Source organism: Strix aluco, chromosome 1 (assembly GCF_031877795.1).
Source record: "Strix aluco isolate bStrAlu1 chromosome 1, bStrAlu1.hap1, whole genome shotgun sequence".
In the NCBI taxonomy this organism is placed as follows: domain Eukaryota; kingdom Metazoa; phylum Chordata; class Aves; order Strigiformes; family Strigidae; genus Strix; species Strix aluco.
In genome coordinates this window covers 94,520,877-94,545,961 of record NC_133931.1, presented here as the reverse complement: position 1 = coordinate 94,545,961, position 25,085 = coordinate 94,520,877, and the positions used below count along the sequence as shown (strand labels likewise).

The following is a 25,085-nucleotide window of genomic DNA, read 5'->3' as shown; positions in this document are numbered from 1 at the left end:
CAGGTGAAAGGTAGTTTCCTGCATTATCATTGCTAGTGTAGACCTGTTGTGGGTATTCAGTCTTCTTTAGCACTACATGAATTTAAAATAAAATAACTATAAAGCACTCAACAAGACTTTGTTTCCTTGAAGTCTTAAAGCCAGCTTCTTCTCTCAACAAAGTAGCAAACTAGGGAAAGCTCTTTTACTGTCTCTTCTCTTTTACACTTTCAAATGTCTTCTCTGTTCTAATGTTTATTTTCATACCATATGGAATAGGTAAGGCAAAATAATAGAATCATAGAATACCAGGTTGGAAGGGACTTCAAGGATCATCTGGTCCAACCTTTCTCGACAAAAGCATTGTCTAGTCAAGATGGCCCAGCACCTTGTCCAGCTGAATCTTAAAATTGCCCAATGTTGGGGAATCCACCACTTCCCTGGGGAGATTATTCCAATGGCTGATTGTTGTAATTGTGACAAATTTTCCTCATGTTCAACTGGAATCTCCCCAAGAGTAACATGTGCCCATTAGCCATTGTCTTTTCCATATGACTCCTTGTAAAAAGGGAGTCTTCATCTTCTTTATAGCCACCCTTTAAATACCAGAACATGGTGGTAAGGTCTCCCCTAAACCTTCTCTTCTCAAGGCTGAACAAACCCAGCTCTCTCAGCCTTTCCTCATATAGCAGGCTTCCCAGTCCTTTGATCATCTTTGTGCCCCCTCCTCTGCACCCTCTCCAGGCTGTCCACATCTTTTTTGAACAGCAGGAACGAAAACTGAACACAGTGTTCCAGGTGTGGCCTGACAAGAGCTGAGTAGAGTAGGATAATGACTTCATCTCTGCTGGTGATGCCCTTGTTGATGCAACCCAGCATTCTGCTGGCTTTCTTTGCCACAGCATCACACTGTTCACTCATATTATTGAGCTTGTTGTCCACCAGGACCCCCAGGTCCCTTACCACAAAGCTGCTCCCCAGGCAGGTAGATCCCAGTCTGTGCTGCACTCCTGGATTATGTTTTCCCAGGTGCAAGACCTTACACTTGTCCTTGCTGAACTTCATAAGGTTCCTCTTAGCCCATGCTTCCAGCCTATCCAGGTCTTCCTGCAGGGCGGCTCTCCCTTCCAAAGTGTCCACTTCCCCACTCAGTTTGGTATCATCAGCAAACTTCATCAGGGTACACTTGATCCCATCATCCAGATCACTTATGAAGATATTAAACAGCACTGGGCCCAATATCAATCCCTAGGGGACCCCACTTGTGACAGGCTGACAGTTTGAAAAGGAGCTATTTACCATCACCCTCTGGGTGCAGCCTGTCAGCCAGTTCCACACCCACTGCACAGACCCCTTGTCTAGATTGTAATGCATCAGTTTCTCTAGGAGGAGGCTGTGGGAAGCCGTACTGAAACCCTTGGAGAAATCCAGGTAGACAATGTCCACTGCTTGCCCCACACCAACTGAGCAGGTTACTTTCTCGTAGAAGGCAATCAGGTTTGTCAAGCACGATTTGCCCTTGGTGAATCCGTGCTGGCTTTTCCCAATCACATACTTCATCTGACTTGTGATAGCCCCCAGGAGGATTCATTCCATAACTTTCCCAGGGATTAAAGTAAGACTGATGGGCCTATAATTTCCTGGATCCTCCATTAAGTCCTTCTTGTAGACAGGGGCAACATTAGCCTTCTTCCAGTCTTCTGGGACATCCCCCAGTTTCCACAACTTCTCGAAGATTATGGAGAGTGGCCTCGCAGTGACATCAGCCAGCTCTCTTAACACCCTCGGGTGGATAACGTCAGGCCCCATTGACTTGAGAGGTCAAGCTCCTGTAATAGTTCATATACGAACTCTTCCTTCACTGATGGTGGGTCCGTGTTTGCATCAACCTGGATTTTTGTCCTCAAGGCCTGGAGTGCAACAGTGCTGGTAAAGACAGAGGTCAAGGAAGTGTTGCGAACCTCTGCCTTTCCAGCATTGTTGGGGACTAATTTACCTCTCCTGTTTAACAGCGGGGCAAATATTTTCCTTGTGTTTCTGCTTGTTTACGTACCTGAAGAACCCTTTTTTGTAGTTTTTGACATCTCTGGCCGATTTAAACTCGATCTGAGCTTTTGCTTTTCTAACCGCATCTCTGCAGGCCCTGGCAATGTCCTTGTAGCTCTTAATGGAATTCATCTGCTCTTCCATCTCTGGTACACTTCTCTCTTGGTTTTGAGCAAACTCAGAATTTTTCATCAGAAAAAAAAAAAAAATAGAGCTAAATTTTAATGGTCTTTTAACCTGCTGTACTTTTTGTTGCACTTTTGCTAAGTTTGCTGTAAGTTGAGAAATAAACAATAGAAAGATATCTCCTGGTGTACCCGAAGATGACATACACTCACACTTAAGGCTGAAATTTGCCACTTTGCAGAGGGCTAGCACCCAACTCATTGCCAGGTAAGCCTTATAAAGATAATTATAAAAACATGTACAGTTCTGATGCTTGAATCCTACACTAAATGTACTTCACACAGCAGGAATTTGTCATTTAAAGTCGGAATTCAAATCTGTTTATTGAGAACTTTAGAACATGGCCTTCTGACATGCTAGATACACTCAAAAATATATTGTGTAAGTAACATTACATCTCTGTATGGATGTCCTGCATTCAGCTCTTCAAATAATCACCATGTTAATCTCCATCCTAATGGCATCCACACTTTCTTCAGTTTAAGTTCCACAAGCATCAAATTTATTGCAGTCAGTACATCTGTCATGCTAACTTCTACCAGCTCTCTCAAAAATCACAGGTTTATTATTAGCAACCTGTGGGCAATTAGTGTAATTATCAGCAGACTTGGATTAATCTTAATAAGTGTTTGTTTCAATTCCACAGACAAACAAGACATGACCAGTAAAACACCACAGTAAGAATATTGATGACTTTACATCTAGCTATAGTCATGCTGCTGTGTTTGGCCCTCTCTCTCCATACACACAAAAAACTACATTGAGTTCTATGTATTTTTCAGTATATCACAAAATGCCTTCACGACATACAATTTAGCTCATGCCATATTTCCTTCTATAGATACAAATATTGAATAAATTAAAAGAGTATATTCCACAATGACACAAAGTATATAACAGTAAAGAAGGTAAAAATGTAAGTTCTGAATGCAAAAGACTATTCATTGATATTTGAAAGCATACTTTCATACTTGTCTCTTCTCTTGCAACTGTGATTTGCATTGTTACAAGCAGCCAGTCATTATAGGACTCCAACCTGAGAAAACACAGGCCTACCAAAGGTACTAAAACAGCCACAGAATACCCTGACCTCTCCATCCAACTATCGACAAACATGTAGTTATTAATGTGCAAACAAGCACCCCCACCTTTTTTTTTATTTTTGGGCTATGAGATCATTTCTCAACAATAAAGTCCTACTTTGCACATAGAAAAAAAACAGTCATATTTCTCATGCATCATCGCATCATTAAAAATTTCAACTTTTATTCTATCTCACTGAGAAACAGTGGGGAAAAGATCGCACAGGTCAGAAAACAGGAGATTCCTCATTCCCCTTTTATGCTTTCCAGCTTGTATTAGCAAAGAAAAGGCAGATGACTCCCTCATGGATGCTTTCTTATAAGCGGGTATTTTCTACAGGAGATTACTAGTGAATGAAGGCAAAATTTTTTGATTACATGGCCCCCCGAAAATTGTTAATACCTTACTAGCAAAACCAAAAAGATGTACTGAGTGGGTTTTTGCAAGGATCTGAACTTGGTCTAGTTTCAAGGAGTGTTTTCATTAGCAACCTACGTAAGTGAACAGAGGACACGCTTAAATCTGTCACTCATCAAAAGACAACACTGCAGACATGGTGGCTAACAGGGCTGGAACTCAAAATTATTCTGTCAAACTAGAGAAGTGGTCAGAAAAATAACAGAACAATTCAGGGGCAAGTGCAAGTTTCCGTACTTTGGCAGAGAGTCAGCTGCATACCTACAGCACAGCAAGTAAGTAGCCAGATGGCAGCTTCTTCAGAAGAAGATCAGGGGTTATAATAGACCATGAGCTGAATATAAGTTCAAAATGTGTTGGTTTTTTTTTTTAAAAAGAAACCATCATACAGAAATATAAACAGGACTATATACCCCATAAAATAGGAAGCACTGCTGTCCTGTTTAGCAGGAAGGAATAAAAAAGTCAATTTTTTGGCATAACATTTATAAAAAATGTGAAGCAGTTGGAAAGAGTCCAAAGATAGCAACAGAAACTACCACAAGTCTCAAAGGAAGAACTATGTAGAAAGACTGAATATCCTAAGACTATTTAGACTAGACAGGAAAAAATTTAAAGGCATTTTCATCTTCAGATCTGAAAGGAAGTTGCACACCCTATGGAATAACCTTGTCTCCACTGTACCCTAGCTAGGACAAGCAGCAACGTACCTACCAAAACCAAAGTTAGAAAAACTTGTATCAGTTATTAGGAGAAGTCTTTCTATAAATAGTGACATATTGTAAAAGAGGGCTTGTGTGGTTTTATTATTTCATGCAGATTTCTGAACAGCTGTGCTAAAAAAACCAGGTATAAAATTCAGCCTGCTTTTGGGGCCAAAGAACAGACTAATCAGTATCTCAAGGTCTCTCCAGTTTTGTTTTGGTTTATGTTATAATTCCTGTGATCATTATTACAAATTTTTTAATGAAACACATAATAGGGGGTTATCCCTTAGAGGTCTATTCAAGTCTTTCTTTCCGTAACAGTCTTAATGGTGCTTATGGCTGTATGCCAGCTATATTGCTGAAAGCTTAGCAGGTAATGTATTTGCTTATAGGCACTGTCATATTTTATCCATCTCAGCATCTATTTAGTAAGTGCTTTAACATTCTAGAGTATGGCAGGTGCTATATAAAACACAGCATTATTTTCCATATTTTATTCCCCTCATTGGCATTCCTACTCTCAGATTAACTGGCAAGAGTACAAATATTCATAGCAATTTTAAGAAAGAAATTCTGAGTGCTCACTGACAGCTACAGTTAGCTGTGTACTATCAGTAAACAAAACAATGTTCCTTTCCTATTATAAAATTTCCCAGCATTTTTTGTACAGAAGGAAATACGACAGTAGACAAACTGCAGTGATCATTCAGACACCTCCTGTTAATTGTATGCTGCAACAATGGTACCTGATTTACTTAAAATGTCTTATGGCTGCGTTTCAATTAGTCCCTTCCTCTTGTTCCATGGCATAGGATAGGGAGAAAAATCCATTTGGATTAGGTTTTTTCCATTTATAATTTCATCCTACTTGTGTTTAAGATTTCTAGATGGTCTAGATACAAACTCCCACTGAAATTAATGGAAAGACACCAGAAATGTCTGTGGAAATTATATTGAGCTGACAAACTGTATTTACTCCACTCTTCAAACTGCAATCGTACATATTGCAATTTTTTAAAATTTTTTTAAGCATTCCTTCATACAGAAGTCATCATTTCCATCACTTACATTCTTGAGTAGATTCTACTGCTTTCTCTTTGATCTCTCTTTTTAAAGAATAAGGAGACTGAAACTGAATACAATATTCAAGATTCAATACTTCAACTGGTATCACCGAAACATACAATGACCTTTCCAAAGCTATCTCCTCTGCACATCCCAACATTTTTCTTTTCTTTACTTACATTTCATCTTGGCTGCACTCTTGACTACAGTGAGATTAAGCATTAAGCCCAATATGAACCTGTATGATGCCTGTGACTTTACTGCTTGAAGGACTTGAAAATAAAGTATTTCTCCTTTCTTAAAGCAACAAGTTTTTAATCTGTGGTTTGCTACTCCAACACCCCTAAGCAGATTGAAACAGAAGTGCAAGGAGCATATTTGAACTTTATTCACAAGGCTTTCACTACAGGCTTTCATTATAGGCTTTCACAAGGCCCATCGCTATAAAATATAAACAACAGTGGCTCCAAACTAGCTACATCTGATGTGCATACCCCAGCAGTTCAGAAATGATGCTTCACTGTCAATGATGTTATTTCATGGCAAAAGAAGAAGGTAATACAGGTGAACACTGGCAAAAGCAGAGGAAAAAAAAAATGTACTTGTTTTTCCTCTGTCCTGTGGTATCTAGCAAAATCTTTTTTTTTAATGATATATCACTGGAGTAACAGCTGCCTCCTATTGAAAAACGCTCATAACTATGGAAAAGTCATTCAAGATGTCAGATATATAGCATGTACGAATGCATTTAATGTTTTTATGCGTTTCAAAAACATACAAAGAAAGTCATCTGATGACACCTTTTAAGCAGGACAACCGAAAAACCTAAAAATGCAATTCTGAAACTCAAATTCTTCTCACTGCATTGCACACCATAGAGCGTTCCTCCCAGTGAAGAGGATATTTCAGGGTGCACTTCTATATTACCACAGAATCTACTACATTAGGAGTAAAATTACTAATTTGGCAACTCAGCAATAGGGGTCAAGAGGGTCACGACACGATAAAGAATAGGATATCATATTTGTTTCCCTGAAACAGGCTGTTTCAAGTAGACCCATCCTGTTACAAAACAAGGTGGAGGTCAATAACATTTCAAGGCTGTTTGAATGAGTCTGACATACCTATCAGCTCTCAACAAAGAGCATCTTAGAGCATGGCAATACCCAGTAATTATAGAAAGAACACAACAGTAGGAAAACTAAGTTTAATTGTGAAAAGAAACAGCCTGGTCTTTTTATAAAGCAGCTTGAAATCACCTTTAATTTTTTTCCCTCTAATAAACAAACCAAACACAGAAGATATTTTAAAATGTCCATCATGTAAAATCCCACATGATTACTTAATGCATTTTGAAGGACAGAGAACTTCAAGACAGACCTGATGATGAAATACATAGATGTTAGCACACATAACCCTTCCCTGAATGAAGCCAATTAAGTGAAAACTAAAAGCGCAATCAACATCCCATCAAAAGCATTTCCAATATGTCTCCCAAAATGTCTTTGTTCTTTTTCCTGGTAGACTTCCCATTGATCTTTCCATCAGAAACAAATATAAGATAAAGGGTATCCCTCACAAACACTTTCAGAATAGAAAACAATCCCTTTCTCTCCTCCCCTCTATCAGTTCTACTAAGTAGAATAATCTCTTTTTAAATTGCATATACAAATGATAGAAAAAGACAAGCAGACTGCTTCTTGACTGCTAAAGCAAATTCCTTTCATATTCTTGTTTCTTATAATATCCTGTCATCCATCTTTGTCAGGCAGGTTCCCAATATGGTCAGGGAAGAAGTGCAATAAAACAAACACACAAACAAAAAATCTCCCTCTCCAAAAAAGATTTCATTTGAAGTCATTGTTCTCAGTGGCAAGTCGACTTCAGCCAGAATAAATGCATTCTGTGTTGCTCTGCCTCTAGCAAGTGTAAGACTCAAGCACTGGTCTCCAAGGGAGATGTTAAATTTTGAGTAATCCTGAACACAAATTGTGGTTTTAATGCTTTTTCAGGACAGCACGTTCACTTGGGATAAAAAAAAAAAAAACAAAAAACAAAAAACACACACAAACAAAAAAAACCATAGAAATTGCCGATAGTCAATTCAAAGATATCAGCAGCAAGGTGTCATCCAGGTCCCACAAGATAGCACACCACAAAAGACTGTGGATATCCTGTGTTATCCTGTGTAGAAAAACCAGATACAATTTTCTTGTAAAGAAAGGACAGGAAATTGTGCACAGCATGCTAACCTCAGCCTTAGCACAGCGGAGATGTGCTGTCTTCAGAAATCTGACAGTCCAATGAAGTTCTCCACCTAATGTAACAAGTAAAAATCAGAACTGTGTTTCTCCCTGACCTTACAGATCTAATGTCAGTTTGGTAGTCCTGAGGTGAGTCTCATCACTTCCACTTCTGTCCCTGAGAAAAGTGGTTACTCACAGGTATGTAATGTCTAGTCCGTCAAAAGAAAACTCTGAACAGGAATTAGGGGGTATTTAGGTTGGAGGAACATGTTCCAGACCATGCTTAATCCTGCTCTGAGTAACCCCTACACTAGTTTTTTAATTTTTAAACTTTACTAACGCTCAACTGGCTTAAATTACACCAAATAAGTAATCTGATGTGAATGTGGGGCGTCTCCATAAGGTAATTTCAGGCAAGACCTCCTATTTGTGTCATGTGAGTTGCTTGAAAGTTCTATTCATCCACGTTTCTGGAACATCTTTATTCTACAGAGTATATATGCTATGACTCTTGGAAACCAATTAAACCTATCATATTTCAAAATCCTCTTAGATGTTCAAACCACTTCACATAAAGTTTATCCCACATAGTTACAAATAAATTAATCATATTTCATATTATGGAAATATCCTGACCAGCAGCCACTCCTCTCTTTAAAAAGAAAAAAAACCAAAAAACAAAAAACAAAAAAACACCACACCACACAAAAATTAAGGCTTTCCTCTTCCAGAATTATTCTGACTTTTGGAGCAGGACAGGCAACGTTACATTATAAATCATGAACCTGTTTTAAAAATCTCAATTTTTTCATATGGGAAAAGGTGGATTATCACCTTTCATCTGCTACAGAGCACATATTATTTCCTATGAAGTTTCAAGGTACTAAATCTTAGGAGCCCTTTGTTTAGATATGAATTTTAGTATAATAATTCTTACAGGCTTCTTATATGTGTATTAAAGTATCTTCCTTTCTTGACTATATGCAGCAATGAAATAACTAAAGAGTAGATTTACAGATGAGGGAAATGAAAACTACCTGCAATAAAAATGTAAACCCCTCTAAACTGTTAGTAAATAAACTTCTTTTCTGTAAAAGATTTTTGGTGTACTGTATATAAAACGCAGTGGTGAGTGTACAGCATAAAAATTTTACTGTCATGATCTTAAGATTACCACTTGTGACTTGCAAGCAACAACAGTTGTCATACCAATTCAAACTACTGTACAGAAGTGATGGTTAAACTTTTATACCTTACAACATAAGGCATTACTGTTCAGCTGGCTAAAATCATAAATGTCTTACTTCCATTGATTATACAATTAATAAAAGCACACAGACTTGGGATATTTGCATTAAAATTTAATGCTGCGCTGCCCCATATACATAATGCTGGGGCGTTTGTTCACGGGTCATACGGGGTCTCAAATCTCCCTGAATTTCCATTTGATAATCAGCCATTCCTCTCCTCTCCTGCCAAGTCTGTCTTGGCATCAGCTTAGACCCTGCTTGATTTTTCACTCTTTCCAATAAAATCATAAACTCACTCAGCTCTGCTCAGCATCTCAATGCACAAGGCCCTTACCTGGGCTTGCAGAGGGTACCAACACAGGGTAAAAATTAAGCTAATTATGTACTTGAGAAAAATGAGGCTTTAGCAGTATAATTTGCAAACTTATTGAAACCCCAAAGAACTTAAGAGTTGCCCCAAAGTCTTATCATCTCACAGTCTTTCAACTGTATTTTAATTACTGGATTTTGGATTAGACTCATGCTTGATTCCACTCGAATTCAAGCGCAAGCACAAACTTGAAGCTAGCCAAGTGCTGTTTGATCCACCACATTTCATTGAATCCTTTTCTGGAGCTGTAAGCATACAGTCATTCACACCCTCAAATGCCATGTTGCATAACAACTTAAACCATATGATTTGGTTGCAATACAGGAGTTTCAATAGCAAAGGTGAAGGGGACAACAATCCACTGATTTTAACCTAAAATAGATTTTCCTCACAATTTTAAGTATATCTGAAACTCTTAATTTTCTCTGCACATTAGGATGCTACTAACTTGCAAAATAATTGTCCATGCTTGAAGTACCTAAAATAGGGTTTGCAGGAAGTGGGAAGAGCTGTTTTCATCTGCTAATACCAATCAATGACTACAGCAATCTAAAGTGAAAAAGACTTTTAGCAGATCTCCTGAAGCATTTCCCCTTTTAAAGGCGGACTCTATGGAGCAATGGATAACACCAGGTGAAACATACCACTTTGTGGAATGAATCTAATGAGGCACAGCAATTTTTCTCTTTTGAAACAAGAAATAATCTTGCCAAATTTTTGGCCTGAAGTGATATACAGATCTTTTTTTTTTTTTTTTGACCTCTGTCTGGTGAATTCCTGTAAAAATTGCATAACAATTCAATCGTTCAAAGTTTGATGAAAATCCTTCTTTTGTCAATTCTTAAAGTAAATTTCAGCACAATAAGGACAAGAATCTGGAGGAAAAGAAGAGAAAGTGATCAGGCTTCATGTGACAAAACAGTCACATGTGCCTTCTCCTCCTCTTATATCTCCTCCTTTATTTGTGTAAAAGAACTGCACAGAGCAGCCACACTGACTTTAGCAGGACTACTGAGACTGAAAAGATCTGGCCCCCAGAAGATCTACTGACAGATGATGAAGCAGCAGTAGTGTTGCAGAATAATATAAATTTACATTAAAACTGAATAACAACTTGTTCAATAAAAATGTTCATTTCCTTTTTCAAGCACTTGTTGAAAACTGCCAGAGCAGAGTTTAGAACAGTCTTTTACCATCTGAATGGCATCTGTTCATTTAATCAGCTCAGTTCTTCCTGCACGTCAGATTTGGCCACACCAGTATCATCAGTATTGAACACATCTGTACAAGACATATCTGTTTTAAAGCATATCTGTTAATGGCTTAATAAAAGTACTCAGCAAAGCCAAAGGCTTTTTGCTTGTAGAGGAAGGTCCTACATAATGTTGTAAGCCACACATCCAGAAATTTCTAAGAATCACTTCCCAAAGCAAGTCCTGGTTCCCCTCAGGATCTCCATCATTCAAACGTATGCAAGCATGGATGCCAACTGGTATGTTCCTACACACACAGAGTCATTCAGAAGTAATCTCAAAAGAATAATGATTTTACTGAGTTTGGGATTTTTTTTTTTTTTTTCCTGACAAAAAAAAACCCCTTTGGCAAAAATCTCCAATTCAAAAAATTATAGACTTCACAGGTTTGGGTAAAGGAGAATTTCCACTTTCCACAAAAGTGGAAAGCTTAGTAACTGCAGAATGATCTTTCCCTAGAAAGCACCTAATGACTCACTGGCCGTTTCATTCAATTGAGTAAAAGCACTAAGTAACAAAGGTGAAAAATATTTTTTTGTTTTAACATTGAAGTTGAAATGTTCAGAGTACACATTGGAGAAATGTATTTTCAAACCATGGCAAGCTACTTCAAAGCAGAAGATAAACACCGCCAAGGTAACAAAAAACTTCTACTTACATATATGTAACTGCTTTGCCCAGAGCTGGAAGATGCTGCGGGCACCACCACCACTGCAAAAAAAAATGTTGTGAAACCCAATAATTTAAGATATCCTTGATGAACCAGACTCCCTAAACATAAGCATGGTTTAGCAAATGCTATTGCATACTGCTATTAAATTGATTTAAAGGTTACAGGGCTCCCATAGCAAACCCCAAATACCACAGATTTTGCTCTTCAAGTATCTTAATTTAATATGCAAGTAAAATTCACCAGAATACGAAATCAGATTTTTTTTTTTTTGGTTAGTAACATAAGTATGGTCGCAGCTATCTCTTAGAAGCCACTTTAGTACGTGAGCTGTCAGCATTTACATTAACTATTACATATTATATTAACCTTTCAGACACTGCACATTGAGGTAGATTTATAGAGTTATACATTTATACTTTATTCCATTATTCTTTATTTGCCCCTATGCATCCTAGACCTAATTCATTGTCAGAATAAGGCAGTAAAACAGCACTGAAGGCAATCATGTTGCAACAGTCATAGCAACCATTTGCTTCATTCATTACCGATTCCTTCTGACAGCCAGATCACCTTGGGGTTTGACTGCACGCGATGCGCCCCAGGAAACAGATCCAGTGCACTGGTCCGAATTTCAGATGGCATGAAATCTGAGATAGCTTGTGTTTTCTGCTGATGTAATGAGAAGAGACGATCCTGCAGCCGTTTTTCCTGCCATTTGTCCAGGCAGCTTGGGGGATGAGCCCCTCAGATCTGAAAGGAGAGACCTGCTGGCCCAGGCATCACAGACCCAAATAATATAAAGGCGTCTCCTTACTTGAGAACAGCAGACAAGGTGGAATTAAAATAAAAATTTGTCTGAGGCACGTTAAGAAATTTATTTTCCTTCCTTCACTTAGAGCAAATTATTATTATTGGAATGGAGGAAGGCTGGATCAAAGTCTGGGTTGAAGCTTGAACTATATTCTGAACTCGGCACATACATACACAGTCCTCATCTCATACAACCAAATAGAAAGGAGCAAAACCAAGAAACAGATGTTTCATGGAAAGTTTCTTTGTATTTTTTCTTCTGTGACAATGAGTAAGATCTAAAAAAACTGTATGCACTCAACTCAAATCCATCAATAAAGTGAAGTTGTATAAAGAACAAAGCTGGGGAACACTAACTTTCTGCATAGTAAAACAAGCATCTGCTAACATCTGAGAATACTTAATTATTGTAATAAACCATAGATCAGAGTAACTGTCTAAAAAAACATGGAAGAAAATATAAACACATTTTTGCCACTTCAAAAATCATATGTCACTATATTCCATGAATAACTTTTCCAGAAGAAAATTGTAACAGGCTTCTCAGACCAAAACCACCTGCACCTTTCCTTCTCAAGATGATATCCATTAATTATAAAAACTAGAAGACCATGATACCCAGAAACAATCTGCTTCAGCCAATAAAAATATTGCCACTGTTTAGTCTATTCCACTAGTTTTAAATGTGGAATATGTTCTGGGGGAAAAGTGTATAATGTCAGGTTTCTGTATTTTTAATTGAATTCAAAATTCCATCCAAATGCAACTGTACATGTCCCAAATCAAAATTAATCATTAGCTGGTAAGCAGGAAATGTACCAATCATTATTTTATAAAATAAGTATGTGTAAATATTAAGAAACTACCTATATTTGTGTTAGGTTGTATAATTGCTTAAAAATGCAAAATCAATGCTTACTTTAGCACAAAGGACTAACACTATTTACAAAACAACTTATTTCACTTTTTGCCAGCCAGTGAGAACCAAGCATTTTCAAGGAAAACAACATAAAATGTACAAAAGCTTCCCTAGTCCTTTAAAGAATCTGTTTTTAACTAGGATTTAAATCAATTCAGCTTGACCGATGTCCTGGCTTGCTCCCACCAATCTGCAAGCTTTCCCTTCCATGACCAGACTGAATGTTGCTAAGTTTCATAGTGATGAGTAGTAGGGAGCTGCTAGCTCACATAAATTATTTCTCATGTTCATCAAAGGAATGCCTTTATGAATGCCTTCCTTAACAATCTCCTCATGATGCTCTCAGGAAAACTGATTATTCTCTAAAGATGGTAGTCCGGAATAGAGTTCCCACTCTCAATTAACCTGGGCTGGTTCCAGCTAATGAAGTGGAAGGGAGGAAAAGAAAAATTAACAAGATACATTACACTGCTTTTAGCATATGACCTTATTTATATTCAGTACAAATTTAACCTGCTTCCAACTGTAAGGTGAAGATTTGATCAACATATAGTAAAGTTAAATCCAGTGAACAGTACTACTTTATTTGCAGTGTTTAAATTAAAAGTGTCTTTACAAAAACAACAAGCAAGTTACATCAAGGAAAGGCAACTGCAATCTAAAGGTCTTCTCTAGACAAGTTTAGCTGAAAGCAGAGATGGGAGAAAATATGTCAGTCCTGTCTTCAAGAAGGTTGAGGAGGATCTGGGGAACTACAGGCCAGTCAGCCTCACCTTAGTTCCTGGGGAGGTGGCGGAGCAACTAATCCTGGAAATAACTTCCAAAACATGCCAAGGTGATTAGGAGCCATGAACATGGATTTATGAAGGGGAAATCATGTCTGATCCACCTGTTAGCCTTCTATGAAAAGACTACTGGCTTGGCAGTGGATGTGTTCATCTTTAGTAAGGCTTTGACACCATCTCCCATAACATCTTCACAAACAAACTGATGAAGTACAGACTAGATAAGTGGACAGTGAGGTGGACTGAAACCTGGCTGAACTCTCAAGCTCAAAAGATTGTTCTCAGCTGCAAAAAGTCCAGCTGGAGGCTGTTCACCAGCAGTGTGCCCCTGGGGTCAATACAGGTCAAATACTGTTTAACATCTCCATTCATGACCTAGATGATGGGATAGAGTGCATCCTCAGTAAATTCACAGATGATACAAAACTGGGAAGAGTGGTTCATAAACCAGGTGAATGTGCTGCCATTCAGCAGGACCACGACAGACTGGAAAAATGGGCTGACAGGAAAGTCATCAAGTTCAACAAAGAGAAGAGCCAAATACTGCTCCTGGGGAGGAACAATCCCATGCACTAGTATATGCTGGGGCCTGACCAGCAGGAAACCAGTTTTGCAGAAAAGTACCTGACAGTCCAGATGGATAACAAGTTGACCACGAGCCAGTCACATGCGACAAAAGGCCAACAGCATCCCGGGCTGCATCAGGAAGACGGTTGCCAGCAGGTCAAGGGAAATGATCCTTCCCCTCTGCTCAGTACTAGTAAAGCCACACCTAGAGTGCTGTGTCCAGTTCCAGGCTTCTCAGTGAAGCCCAGGAAAGGACCACAAAGATGATAAAGGGATCACAGCATCACTGCACTGTCCTATGAAAATATGGGAATAATAATGCAATAATCAGGTTTCAATCTCTTTTGGTTCCCACTATTTCCTCTAATGCATGGTTAACATTAAGCCTATGCAACAATCATATATTTCATATACTCCACAGAAAGCAAAGCAGCATGTCCCCACCACACAAAAATAATTAAAAGACATGATGCCATATGTTTTGTGTCCTGCAGAATGTTTTAAAATATTTTTGGATTTTCAAGAGGAAGGATGACTACTAAACTTTTGTCCTTCCAGTACTTTAAAAAATAATTTAAGATTTTTGTTTTCAAAGAAAACAGAGAAAATGAAAAAAAAAAAAAACAAACAAGCAGTAACACATTGACTTCCATTCTTATATATGACAAGACAAAAATACTCTTGCAATGGCACTCCATTTCTGCTAGCAGGTATGTGGGGGGTGATGGGTTGCTTAGTTTTTCCAAACAACAGAGCAGATGCAAGTACTTAGACATCACACAACAGAATGTTGCAGTTTCTTTAAGGACTGTGTTCATTCCATTTTACCAGAGAGCAGAGGTTGTGGCTCTTAGCTGTGCTAAGAAAAGGAAGATGTGGAGCTCTGAAACAGTGTCTTGCCATTGAGAAACACAGGCATGCAACCCAAAGAAAAGCCAAGTCAAAACTTACATAATCCCCACCAGAGACGGGTTCCCTAGAAATACTCTGCTGTATGCTCATAAATTCTTATGAAATAACAGGCTACAGTATCCATGAAATGTTTTAAGTAAAGGATAAAGACCATTTTCTTCATGACTGCATTTGATTTCCTCATCTAAGTGTTTAAATCTGCACTGGCTCAAACACCACCTACAATTATGCCAACACTTTGTCAAAAATAACTTTATATATATTTAAAATAAAAAAAACCACCACCACACACCACATATCCATCCTAACTCATGGAGTCAGGAGAAACTCAACACGCTGGTATCCCCCAACACCATCTAGAGGGTGTTAGCAGACAGTGCAGTGAGGTGTGAATAGGAAGGGATGGAGACACCACCATCTGAAAAGAGAAAGTCTTCGCTTACTCCTCTCAGAATTGCTGTAGCATATAAAACATTTTCTGGTTTACCTTCTTTCTAACCCACTCCATCTCCACTATATATTTATGACACATTTTCAATGCCCTATTTAACTCTACATTTGTTTTTTGTATTCTTTTCCCCTAGAGCATTTTGCCAATATTCAAAAGAAATGTATTAAGTTTTACACTGTTCTCTTGTGTCATTATTTCTTTTCAACCTTTTAATCTGACTGAGGTATGCCTCATATTCTATTTTCTTCCCTCTCACTGCAACAAACTCATACATGGCCATAGACATATGTGAGCTCACTCTCCTACATAACATCATCCTTCTACTCTTTATAAACATCTTACCTTCTCTGGCCACAACCTTTCATTATTCATTTACAATACATATTTCCCACTCCTCTAATCTTCCTCTAATCTCTAGTTCCCCTGTAAGTCTCTATGCGATCTGACACCAACTCAGCAAAGCATTTATACTTTTCAGTGTTTTCATAATACTTTAAACGTCTCCTTAACTGCTTCAGCAGATCAGAGCAAAACACTCAGCATCCTGAAAAACCAAAGCTGTCCTTCTACCAACTAAATAGAAGATTTTCTTCATTTGAGGCACCTGCTCTGAATCACTCCCTGAAGAAGCTTCTCTCTCACGCAAAAATACACTGAACTAACTTTAAGAAAACAAAAATAGATAATGAAATACCAGAACAAAACCACAAGGCTGTTCTTGCCCCATCATCCCATAGTACCCAAAGATTTAATCCTTCTAGTTTTTTGGCCTCAGATTAACCAGTAATGCATACTGCATGCATGATCAACCAGCATAAGTATTATTTTGGTGTATCTGTTCTCCAGTGTCATAATACTTACCTCTATTGCAGTAGCCTTCACGCAGGTCCTGGTTAATTATTGTTCTTCCCTTTATTTAGGAATCTATCAAAAACCCACAAGTAACTAGTAATTTCATTCCCAAAGTATTAAGAAAACAGAATGATTTTCCTGCTTTAATACTATCCATATCTAATGAGCAGGTTACCATTTCTTCACCTCTCACAAGGCAGGAACAATAGCTGTAATGCTTCAATCTTTCAGGTTAATTGAAAATCTTACATGCCTTTATCTGCACAGCATAAACTTTAACAGAAGTGTCTTCCATCATAATTCACAAGTTTAAGTAGCTATGCACGTGACCCCTAAACTTGTACTGATTACTTCAAAGGGACTGTAAAGTTTTAGAAGGAACAAACAATGATAACACACTGGCATAAGATGGAATAATTGTAGAGATTAAAAAAAAAAGAAAAGAAAGAAAATCAGCTGAACTTTTGTTGTTGATTTATCTACACTTGGGAAAGAAGGAGTACTTCTTTGTGATACCTGGAAGGAAAAAAAATTAATATTTTCTTCACTGGAGGTATTTTTTTCTTGTTACCCCTAGAAAACCCAAATGGTTAGAAGACAGGCATGTAAAAGTAAGCTTGCCTCTTCCTGGTTTTTTGAGACTATTTTAGTGATGAACAGATAGGACAACTGCTCAGCTCTAAAGGCTCTCCTTTCAATTCAGAAAACAAAGTCAAAAAATAAAGTAGACGCCTCCATCCATGCCTGTCCTTTCATTTTCACATTTTTATAGAGCATCTCATATCACTTGGCATTCTACTTAAAGTCTCCAGCTTCTGGAACGGGGGGGGGATGAGAGCAGAAACAGACCTTTCATTTTATAAGCATACTTTCCTTATGGAAGAAGCTTAGAAATGTGAATTTGTAATTTTCCAAGCCCAGAACAACAAAGGTGGCTGGCAACTGCAACCACCAAGATAAAGATTTTGTTTCAGATACACAGGAAAATAAATCATGGTTTGAAACTATCAGTGTGTCATTTAATTAGCTTTACCACACAAGCATTAAAGAGCAACTCTGACAATAGGAAGCACAATTAAATTATGTTTATATTTCTTGTAAATGAAGCATATATTGTTTGTAACCTTGGTTTGAATATACAAGAGCACTTTGATCCCTGTCTACATCTGTGAGGAAAGATGAAAAGGTGAGAAAAGCCCAAGCCACGCATACTGTGGAAAGGGACACATCTGGAAAGGAAAAACACTACTATCTGTAAAGTTGGGGTAGGGAGCAGGGTTGAAATAGAATTGTTCCCCAGTCTATCAACAGGCCTTGATTTGGAATAGATCCAATCCAGGAGGTGGTAACAAATTTGCTGCAGTGGATAATCATTCATGTCAGTGCCATTTACATATGTGTGTGTAAATGTGCATACAGAAATGAATTATTTATATTTGATTAAAAGCTGTTACTCATCTTTGCTTTTCTATAGTTGACTGAAGAACGCTTCTTTCCAATCTCTCTTCCTCTCTGAAATTACCTGGGAACGTGTGTGATATGATTTCCATTAACTAAAGTATTTACACTGAAACTGAACATCTCTTTAAAAGATATGCCCTGCCCTAGTCAGAAGTTAATGGAAAGAATAGATGAAAACCCTCTGACCATCCCACTCACACTGTTAATCTAAATATAATGCTCCTTCCTACTTTCACATCAGTAATGGTGTGATATATTAAAAACAAAAACAAGGAGGAGAAAAACATATATTTTAAGGACCTATACAACTGAAGGGTCACATGCATTTCCCTCTACTTACCTACTCTCTAGACTGACCTTCCTTAAGGTGAATTTCCAAGCAGGGTGAAGTTCTAAAATATTTAGTAATCACCCATTTATTTATTTTCACCTCTACTTTTCAAAAAGACAGGAGTTTTATTCAAAGATCTCCCACATTAGCATGCTATCCCCTCTCCACCACACTGCAATTCATCTGTAGATGATAATATTAGTATCTCAGTTCTTTATGAGAGCAAAGGATAGAACACTGACCTATGGGTCAGATGCTTCATGTAGCTGTACGGGTTTAACTGACAGTAGGATTGAGCCCAGTTGCTTTAAAAAAGCACCAAGCAGAAGATCAGCAGTAAAGGAGAACACTTGAAACATAAATAAGTATGTGCAACAGCAGCAAAGGAAATTTAGAACTGACAGACACCCTCTTTCAAATTTGCCTCAAATGAGGCAAATGAGCAAGTTTCACCACAAAAATTGCTAAAAATGCTCTCTCACAAAGCATTTTGGTTAATACCTAAACTTTGACAATATTGTTTTATTACTCTCTTAAAACACTTTTATTTCTACATTATTAAATAAACAAATGTAGGAATGCCTCAGTGTTATTACCTACATATGTCAGCTTTGATTCAAGGAAATAATGTGTTACCTATGTCTTGCATTAGATACTGGGCTATTTGTACTGTGATTTAAAATGGAAGGGACACACTTGTTATGAATCATTGCTTTTGGGTCTACACTTTCAATCTACTTCCAAAAGATGGCCTATTTAATATCTGCTAGGCAGGTTTCTCTACAGGTTCAAATTGGAATAGAAAATGAATTGTGAGAAATGAAGTAGGATGAGAAACACACATAAGCTTTTTTGCATTAAAATCTAGTTATTCTTTACTAATCCATTCTGCGACTCGAGTGCTGCCTCATTTCAGAGGTTAGTAGAAAGCCACAGAAAGTGACTACAAACCTTTCCGTATCAGCAGTATACCTTGAACTTGAGAGGGGGAATTAAACTACTGAAATAAAAACAATATGGACTCCGGCGAGGTTCTCCCTCAAGCAGTTCTGACTGACACAGATGGAACACATATCACTGCTCACTGGTCCAGATCATCAATGTTAAAACCCAGATACCTAGGTTGACTCCCTTTTATATAGAAATCCCTCCTGAAAACATCAAAAGAATTTTTTTTGTACCTGATATGGGGGGGGGGGGGATAACTGAGGTCAGACTAAATTCAACTATGCTGACATGGTTCTCTATCACAAATGGCAAACTACTGCTATCATCACTTCTGTTTGTTTACTGTAGTTTAAAGCTCAATATTACAAAAATGTAGTCATCAAACAGAATATTCGTGCAGAGAAAAAAAAAAGTTACTAAGAGTTCAAAGCCATAGATAAAATATGTTGTTCACCAGAGGCAAACTGGCATGCAGAAAAGTTTCAAGAACTCTGTAAAAATGTAAATATATGTAAATATCTATAAATTTCACTCTTGATTACCCAGTAGCTTTATCACTGTGGATTACATCAGTTCTCAGTGGTCTAAAGCCATTGCTGATAGAACTGATTACAATAATCTATTATTAGTATGAATCCCAGAATAGATATTACACTACCACTCAGAAAAATAAATCATAAAATCTCACACCAACAAAACAAAAAAACCTAATCTGTAGTACTTCACTCTTCACCTCCTCAGATTTGTCCTTTCTGTACCTCTGACAATGGCTATTAAAACAGCAGAGCAAGAATAGTCATAAGGATAGTTCATGAGAAAATAATGCAGTAACCATAATGAGGATAATGAGGTGCTCAGACATTTCCTTAAATAGATGGCTGGTGGCAAAAGAAACTCTTTCAACAGCTACATATAACAAAATAAGTACAGGATAGGGGGAAGCACACAACCAATAAGAAGGGGGGAAAAAGGGCAGGGGCAAGCCAAGAAATGAGAAAGATCTGGTGATATTCAGTGTCCCTATAGAAGCAGCTGGGAGCAAGAGCTGCAAAAGGATGCACTGACAGTACAATATCTGGAGTGGGAAGGAGCAAAAGACATCCCAGATGTCTGCAAGGAAAAATATTTCTATTGTTTTCTGGTAAACATATTCAAGAAAGAGGAATTGGAACTGAAATTCAAACTGCGTATTCTTTACAGTACTGCCACTAGGCAGTAAGATCAGTTATATCAGTGTTCCCAAACCTTAAGAGCAACATGGCACAATAATCTTAATAATTAACAAGTAACAAACAAGTAATTCTGAGTTTAACATGATCAAATTTCTCAGTTTCTCTTATACCTGTGGTCACACATAATATGTACTCATTAAAGTTAAGCTGTATGTTTATCTACATTGACTTTTCTTCTAGTGTTGCCTATATCAGTTTTAATAATGCCTTTGAGAATAAAATTTGCAACCACAAATGGAAACCTGGGAACGAGGTCCAATAGCTTAGTACTGGCTCTCCAAAGGGATAGGGAAGCTGAGCTCTCGCGGAAGCTGTTTATGAGTACTGCTTGTGAGTTCAAACTCTGTGGGTCCCTCCAGAGCAGTTTTACACACACCAACCAATGGCTCCTCACTCCACAAGAAGGTCCACTGATTTCAACAGGATCTGCCAAAGAATAAGGCTGGACTCAACAGAAAGATGGGTGAACGAGAGAAGCTCTGTGCCAAATACTGAATACATGTTCAACAAAAGACAGCAGCAAATTCATGGTCTGCATGCATCACATTAACCTCCAGGGTCTCTCAGGGGGAGAGGGCTGGGGACTTCCCACTCCCCACTCACACCAAAGCAGCTTTGCCCTACAAGGTGATGGAAGGAGGATGATTAGCAAGGAAGAAGGAAAGAAGAGTAGGAAAGCACAGGGAAACAGAGCTGTGAAACAGTAGCCTGGCCCTTCAGCCAGAGAAGTTGTTTGGTCTGATATCAAGTATATGCGTTTCGCTGATCCCATTCTCAAATCCAACCAAGTGATATATTTTAAACTAATATGCAGGAAAACTGCATATATTCAAAAGACTTGCTAAGAAAATGGAGCACATTTATCAATGAAAATATCCAAGTGAGGAGACTTCAACCTGAACAGTTAGCAAGTGGGGAAAAGAAGCTACTGGCTTACTTCACAGACGCATGCTCACGATAGGTGTGTGTTAGCCCTACACAGTTATCTCTAAACACAGTCTAGACAGTCTCACACACTCACAATAAAAGGTTTTCCATTTTAGAAGCATGTTCCCTATCTCATCTCTTCAAAGAATAAATTCTTGATTAAACTTTTTAAAACGTATTTTTATATAGATAAAGCTTGTGTTTTAATCACTTGTGTGACATATTTCTGTTCTGCTCTTGTGATGAGAACAAATGCAACAGAGGATGGATTCTCAATTGCTCTTCATTCTTTTAATATTTCAACATAAAAGACAATCACTATATTAATAATGAAAAGTGGTTGAACAGTCCACTAAGGACAAGCATAATTCAGTGTTGCATGGATTACTTCATGAAGACAGGCCAGGGAAAACAAAACTTGCAAGCTGGCTACAGAGAAGGTGACAAAAAGAAGACATCCTTGAGCCCAATACTCAGCAAACATACGAAGACTTTGCATCAGTCCCTCTTGGAGATCCCTTGTTGACTTTAGAATAGAGAACAACCAAAAAACAGAAGCAAAAAAATCCAGCAGATGGCTCTAAATGAGGAGAACAGAGACAGGTGACTAACTAGACTGAGAGAAATAAAAATAAAATGGGAGCAGTGCCACAGTGTTATCATTTTTGTTGAGCCACCTGGAGAGGTAGCAGGCTTATCAATGAATGCCAAAAACGAGTAGTGTCCATCTGCTCACCCTAATAAATATCCCTTACCAGAAAAAAATATAAAAGAATACAATTCCCTCAGCACTACTCACATGCTTTCAGCAGACCCATTTGTTTAAAATATTTATTTGGGCCTTACATGATTTAACAACTACTTGCTGTGAACACAATAACATGTTAAGATGACCCTTGGAAGTACATGGCAAGTCAGTAGCTGTAAGAATTCACAATAGAAGACTCCAACAACTTCCTTTTAAATGAGCAAAAGCTTTGCAATTATCACTGCCTTCAAAACATCTTTAGAAAGACTTTCGAAAGAATACCTCTGACCAACTGAAGGAACTGATGGCAAAATCCTAAATGAGAGGGGCACTTCAAAATTCAAAAAGTTAGTACTCTTCTGGAGATAACAGCAGTGGAAGGTATCTCCATTCAAAAAGAAGTATCAGAACCATGGTACAAGCTCAGTTTACCTCCTCTGCTGGCCTCCCCAAATGGTGATGAGTACCATCCTTCTGCTGATTCTAAATGTGGCTTGAAAATGGAGGTCAGAGCTGGCAGAAGGTAAAATGAGGAATGCTCAGGTCTCTCGAAGTACCACTACAAAAACAAATGGGATGGAAGAGAAAACTAAAGCATACAGGTTGGTTTGCATTCATGACTTTGAAAGCAAAATGCCTCTTCTTTAGCACTAACCTTTACCAGCTCCAAACACTGTTTTAGCAATGAATGAATGCATAAGAGTTTTGAAAAGCAATTCAAAATTGCTAAGACAGATATTTTCAAGCTGGCCTTTTGATTCAGAGCTGTATTTATTTTTCATAGATGACATACACAGCTGAAAAAAAACCTGTTCTGTTTAACATCATCAATTCTACCACCTCAATCAAAGCAACTCAATCCCATAAAACTGTCTGGATTCACACAAAGTTATCCAGAACAGGATAGACCTTTATATTCACCACCATCTCTGCAATATAAAATAATCTTATCATACTACTTGTGCTGTTTAGCACTAAACTTTTCCTTTCATATGGCAAAAATGTGACAGAATTAAACTTAAAATATGCTTATATAAACACGTATGAAGAGAAAGGAGAACACAACAAAAAGCCCTTTTGAGGAGCTACAAATCACAAAATGTGAGCAAACATGTATCCACACAGGCCAGAGTTCTGTAGACGTATGCACAAGGCCAGAGTTTCTTCATAGTTACTACAACAGATTTTTAAAAACTTCCAAACAGTAGTTTTAAAAACTGCCCATAATAAAACAAAGCAAACAGATGCTGCACTGGGTGCATCACAGAAAAGCTATGCACCACTGAAAGCTTATTTCTCTGTTCAATTCAATACTCATGAAACTAATTTCTTCAAAATTAAAGTTATTTTGATTGTGTAAATTCCTTTAAACTTGGTTGTCTTCAAAATTTTGTATCTCAACAAAAGCTGCAGAAAGTCTGATCAACTGTTCCTGGGACTGAAGCAAGACACTTGGTTCCTAAAGTCTCAAGCACCTTTACCAAGTACCAGTTGCAAAACCCGGCTCTTCCAGCTGAAGCATAAAAGACAACACTGTAGCCATGCATATTATTTCCACTGTTTTGTCTTCCCTACATTAGCATGAACCCACAGTCAAGTAACAAAAAGCAGCTAACATGATTTGGTTCATCCGTGAAGTGGCCCACATTTTTTTAAATAATGTGGGTTAAGAGTGGGAACTCTCAGATAAAATGCCAAGCAGAAGATTCTGTTTAAATCCAAATAAACAAAGCCTTCCACCAAAGCAAATAAACTCTCCAGGTTGGGTTACAGGATTTTAACTATAGCATTATTCACATGACATCCCCTTTCTAGTCCAATAAAAACAGCTGTTTGTTTTTTTTAAATAAATATTTTTATGAAACAGTTGGAGCAAAGCCTGCATCACTGAAAACCTGAATGCGAAACGGACAACCTTAATTTTTACTTCTACTAAAAAAAAAAACCTATCAGGAGAAAACTTAAAGTTCCTTTAATGTTAATTATCCCATGTTAGTAGCAGAATACCCTTTCTATTCCCTCCTTTAGTTTACTGCATCTTATTTTTAAAACATCTGTGTTTCAATAAGGTATGAGTAAGGTACATTGCCGTGGCAGACAGATCTTGCCCACGCTATAAGAACAAACAGAGCAGATGATTTTTAAAAAGCCTTGGATATGGCTTTGCACACATTGTTGAAGGCTTCTCCTCATACCTCTGAGAACAGTACAAACCAAAATTATTTAAAGATATCACACATTTTCTGATTTTATCAAGCATTAAATCGTTCTCATTATGAAAAGGAAAAAAGCATGCCCGAAAGCAGTATCACTGATCCATAGTTCAACAGCCTACTGAGACCATTCTGTATCCTTTCATAATGGTCTTGTGGGGGACAGGATTCATCCCAGAGCAGGGCACCTTGTCTCTTGTGTGCATAACATTCTTAATTTATTTAAGAAGAAACTGTCATCACCTAAACAGACATATTCCTAAACTTTAACCTTCAAAAACATTTCACTTTACTAAAAACCTGCTCAAAAAAAACCCACAACAAAGTTTCAGCATTTTCTGTAAAAAGCAGATGTGCATGACAGCAACAAAACTTGACTCAATTCTCCATGTCTTAATTTTACACTGCATTTTACTCTTCTAATCTGTCTTGCATTCGTGTTTGATTAAATACAGCTAACTAGTAAGAATTACTCTACCCAGACCTGAAAATATCACATACATAGTGACCATAAATTGTTACAGTTTTGTTCAACACATCTTTTTCTTGAATGTATCCAGAATTACTCAGTATCTGCCCATTACAATGCAAAAGCAGGGGTTTTCTTCCCTTTCCTTTCCATCCAGGTTTCCAGACTTAATAATGGTCAGTACC

At 37.7% G+C, this 25,085-nt stretch overlaps 1 protein-coding gene across 7 annotated transcripts in view; it reads right to left on the bottom strand.

The window, feature by feature from the left end:
• FARS2 (phenylalanyl-tRNA synthetase 2, mitochondrial) overlaps positions 1-25,085 on the bottom strand; it is a 255,083-nt gene that overhangs the window by 209,378 nt on the left and 20,620 nt on the right. The window contains exons 5-8 of one of the 7 annotated variants that reach the window (XM_074827565.1): positions 22,651-22,777; positions 14,414-14,652; positions 11,821-12,025; positions 11,261-11,313 (exon numbers count right to left, since the gene is read on the bottom strand). The exons of 3 other annotated variants lie outside the window; for them this stretch is intronic. In XM_074827565.1, coding sequence (XP_074683666.1) covers positions 11,261-11,313; positions 11,821-11,917 — 150 coding nt within the window. In that variant the 5' untranslated portion in view covers positions 11,918-12,025; positions 14,414-14,652; positions 22,651-22,777. Of the gene's footprint in view, positions 1-2,032; positions 2,053-11,260; positions 11,314-11,820; positions 12,026-14,413; positions 14,653-22,650; positions 22,778-25,085 lie in introns of those variants that run through there. 3 more of the 7 variants (XM_074827581.1, XM_074827610.1, XM_074827600.1) reach the window with 3 other exon arrangements.